This window comes from Nannospalax galili, unplaced genomic scaffold (genome assembly GCF_000622305.1).
Source record: "Nannospalax galili isolate Female #2095 unplaced genomic scaffold, S.galili_v1.0 scaffold1311, whole genome shotgun sequence".
Taxonomy (NCBI): Eukaryota; Metazoa; Chordata; class Mammalia; order Rodentia; family Spalacidae; genus Nannospalax; species Nannospalax galili.
This window is the reverse complement of record NW_008329527.1, coordinates 884679-888839: the sequence shown is the minus strand read 5'-3', so window position 1 is coordinate 888839 and position 4161 is coordinate 884679. Positions and strand designations below refer to the sequence as shown.

General features: G+C 54.7%; 1 protein-coding gene across 1 annotated transcript; it reads left to right on the top strand.

The window, feature by feature from the left end:
- The first annotated feature begins 893 nt into the window (after window positions 1-893).
- On the top strand, window positions 894-3884 carry Itpripl1 (ITPRIP like 1). The gene is made up of 2 exons (XM_008838099.3): window positions 894-1099; window positions 2157-3884. The coding sequence occupies exon 2, from the start codon at window positions 2171-2173 to the stop codon at window positions 3815-3817; it is 1647 nt and encodes a 548-aa protein (XP_008836321.1). The 5' UTR covers window positions 894-1099; window positions 2157-2170; the 3' UTR covers window positions 3818-3884.
- The last annotated feature ends 277 nt before the right edge of the window (window positions 3885-4161 follow it).

The window sequence follows — 4161 nt, the reverse complement described above, 5'->3', positions numbered from 1 at the left end:
ATCTTATTTATTTATTTATCTATTTATTTGTTTACTTATTTATTGGGTGAGACAGGTTGCAGCCCTGGCTGGCCTGGAACTCACTACCAGAGTTCAGCCTGCTTCTGGGATTAAAGGCATGCACTACTACACCGGCTCTACCTTATTTTTTGAGACAGGATCTCTCACTAAAGCTAGTGCTCCCGATTGGCTCCACCCACTGGCCAGTCGGTCAGGGGATGTGCCTCTTCAACTTTGGGGTTAGAGGTGTGTGCTGCCAGGCCTGGGTTTTTACATGGGAGCTGGGGATCCAAGCTCAAGTCTCTATACCTGTATAGCAAGTTTCTGCCCACGGAATCATTTTCCCACTGAATGCGATCTATTTAGGGTGCTGAAACACACCTCATCTCCTTTTCCACTTTGTTCAAAGACAGAGGGAAGAATAACTTTCCTCAGTCAATTCCTGGTTTTGTCTCCATCATCCTGACACCTAAATTCTCAGTAAGCATACATTCTCCAAGAATTGGTGAGGATGACAGCTGACACTGCGGTGCTCCCTTGCGCGGACCAACAAAGTAGAGCGGCTGAGTGCTAGCCACAGCTGGAGACTTAAAGTTCCCCGAGAGCCGGGCTGCGGACAAAGGGCGCTTTGCGAACACGAGGGCCCCAAGCTCCGCTGAGCCTCCGCCCAGGACCCGGCCTTCGGGGTTTGAGCAGGGGAGGAGCTTGCCTGGGCGGGAGCGAGGCGGGGCCGAACCCCGAAGGCGGGAGCCTCGGCGGCAGGCCGGAGTCCTCTGCACCGCCCCCCCCCCCCCCCCCCCCCCCCGGGGGGGGGGGGGGGGGGGGGCAGGGGCCCCGCGCCCCCCCCGGGGGCCCCCCCCTCGGGGGTTGGCCCCCCCCCCCCCCCCCCCCCCCCCCCCCGCACCGCGTGGTAGGGAGTCGCGGGAACCACCGCCCGCAGGCTTGTAGACCACCGGACAAACATGGTCTGTACCTATCGAGAGGGCGTCGGGACCAGTGGTCCCGGGAATGACCTGGGATCTCCCTGCTCGCCAGGAAGAGGGCAGGGGCGGCCAGGACACACTGTCTCTTTAAAACCACGTTCCTGCTGACACTGATGGTGAGTTACCCGGCCTTAGGTCTCGAGGAGAAACCCTGAAGCTTGGACCAGGATAGATGGGTTGAGAATACAGTTGTATGGGTGTGGAATTTGGGGGAAGTTATTAATGGTAGGGGAGCCTTCACTTTGAGTCAAAGCCCTACGTACTGGTAAATTTTAACAGGGCTTCTGGAGAGGGCAGTTGGGCTAAAACAAGACCAAGTTCCAAAGCGAGGTGAACCTCTCACCCGGCTTCATTGTCCACGGGGCACAGTCCTGCGTGACTCGGGGAGCCCAGTAGCTGGTGAATTACTGGGGTGAAGGTCCGAGGCTTCAGACTTCAGTGGTGGGTGAGGATACTGAGGAACCCCCACTTCTGGCCGTCAGTTGGGCCTTGGCCATACAGCTCTGCAGGCAGTTTCCTGGGCTGAGAAGTGCAGCTGGACCCTTGATCACTCCCAGCCTCCCAGGACCTCAAGCGGGCACACCACCAAAGAGCTGGCAGCAGTGTGCCTGTCTGGCATACACTGAGCAGAGGGGTGAGGTTGAGTGGTCTAGTGACCCAGGGTGAGGGTTGTGAAGTCACAGAGGAAGGAGGATGCTGCTGTTGGGCCTAGGGCTGGCTACCCAAGATGGGAAAGGTATTACCCTGGCGAACTCTGCCTGTTTTCTGTTTTCTGCCTGTGGAAGGGAGCCTCTGGGACTGGCAGGGCATATCTGGTGCCCAAAGTGGACTGATGAGTCAGGTGAGGCCACCCCACTGCAAGGGTCCCCTTCCCCATCTTACACTGTAATAAAAGTCTCATGTCCACACTCAGACAGCCTAAATCTCACCCACAGCATGTGGAAGGAAAACAGTTGGCTCAGGGACAGATTCTGCTTCTCCCCCTTTCCCTTCCCAAAACGTTCCCCAGGCAGACTACCCCTTGCTCTGTCCAAGCCCAGATCTGTGAGCTTTCTGTTCCTCCTGAGTAGTTGACATCAAAGATTTGGGGTACCAGGGCTCTGGGGAATATGTGCTGGAGAACAAATGCAGCCAGAAAAATCACCACTGACTCCCACCCTCCTACTTTTCCAGATGCAGAGGCCTCCATGGCTGTGATAAGCCTGCTATTCTTGGCAGTGATGTATGTTGTTCACCACCCCCTGATGGTCAGTGACCGGATGGACCTGGAAACACTAGCCAGGAGTCGGCAGCTGGAGAAGCGACTGAGTGAGGAGATGCGGCAGTTAGAGATAGAGTTTGAAGAGAGGAGGCGAGCAGCAGAACAGAAGCAGAAGGCAGAGAACTTCTGGAGAGGAGACACATCCAGTGACCAATTAGTGTTGGGAGAGAAAGACATGGGGTGGCCATTCCATGCCAGTAACCAAGACGGGGGCCCTCTGGGCTGGATGCTGGGAAACCTGTGGAATGCTGGCCTCTTTTGCCTTTTTCTCATCTTTGAGCTCCTGCGACAGAATATGCAGCATGAGCCAGCCTTTGACTCCAGCAGTGATGAGGAAGAGGAAGAAGTCCGTGTTGTGCCTGTCAGCTCTCACAACTGGCTCACTGACTTCCCTTCCCAGGAGGCCCTGGAATCCTTTTACAAGCATTATATCCAAAATGCCATCCGTGACCTGCCCTGTACCTGTGAGTTCGTGGAGAGCTTTGTGGATGATCTCATTGAGGCCTGTCGGGTGCTCAGCCGCCGGGAGGCTCACCCACAGCTAGAGGACTGCCTGGGGCTCGGGGCTGCCTTTGAGAAGTGGGGGACCCTCCATGAGACTCAGAAATTTGATGTCCTGGTGCCCATTGTTCCTCCACAGGGCACTATGTTTATCTTGGAGATGAGGGATCCAGCCCTGGGCCACCGCTGTGGCTGTGTGCGGGTGGACTCTGAATGCATGTGCAAACATGAGAAGCTTCTGGGTGATGTGCTGTGCCTGGTGCACAACCACAGGGACCACTTGGCCCTCGTGGGCAAGTGCACCAGCTCTATCAAGGCAGCTCTCTGCACCGGCTTGCACCTGGATGTGTGTAAGACTGTGCAGTGGTTTCGGAACATGGTGGGCAATGCCTGGGCCCTGGTGGCCCACAAGTATGACTTTAAGCTCAGTCTGCCACCATCTACCACCTCCTGTACCCTCAGGCTGGATTACCGCTCAGGCCGCTTTTTGTCAATCAGCTTGGTTCTAGGGGTGCAGCGGGAAGATACTTTGGTCTACCTGGTGAGTCAGGCCCCTGAGTTAGAGCAGCTCACCAGCGTGGACTGGCCCGAGTCCTTTGCAGCTTGTGAACACTTGTTCCTGAAGCTGGTAGGGCGCTTTGCCCCTGAGAACACCTGTCACCTCAAATGCCTCCAGATCATTTTGAGTCTCCAGGACCACCAGACCTTACCCCCTGGGGCATCTCGTCCCATCCTCACCTCCTACCACTTCAAGACAGCCCTCATGCACCTGTTGCTACGGCTGCCTCTAACAGACTGGCACCACAATATGCTTTCTCAGAGGCTCCAGGACCTTCTCTGGTTCTTGGGCCGTGGCCTCCAGCAAAGATCTCTCCATCATTTCCTCATTGGTAACACCTTCCTGCCCCTGACCATTCCAATTCCTAAGACATTTCGGGATGCTGAGCCTATCAATCTTTTCCAACACCTGGTGCTAAATCCTGTGGCACACTCACAGGCAGTGGAGGAATTCCAAAACCTTCTGACCCAGGTGAAAACTCTGCCTTATTCCCCATTGGCTGGAGCATCTTAATACAAAGACCATTAAACAAAACGAAACAAAACCAAAATGGGAGAAGGTATTTCTGATTGCTCAGGCTGCAAGAGTTTACTTTTCACATAATCATCAGTATATGTGAACTTCACCTTGTCAGAGGGGACCACGACAGAATAAAACACTCTAAGAAACACATGAGGAAGGCTGCAGCCTGTGGAGCCTAGTTTAGGTGGGTGGCTGAGGTTTTCTTCTGAATTTAGGCATGACCCAAAGTACATGGAGACGGATGTTATAGGAGGATCTTGCTGCTGAGGAGTTGAGATCCTGTTGTATTTCTGTATCAACACTGGAAGCAAAAGAAAACCAGAGAATACCTCCTA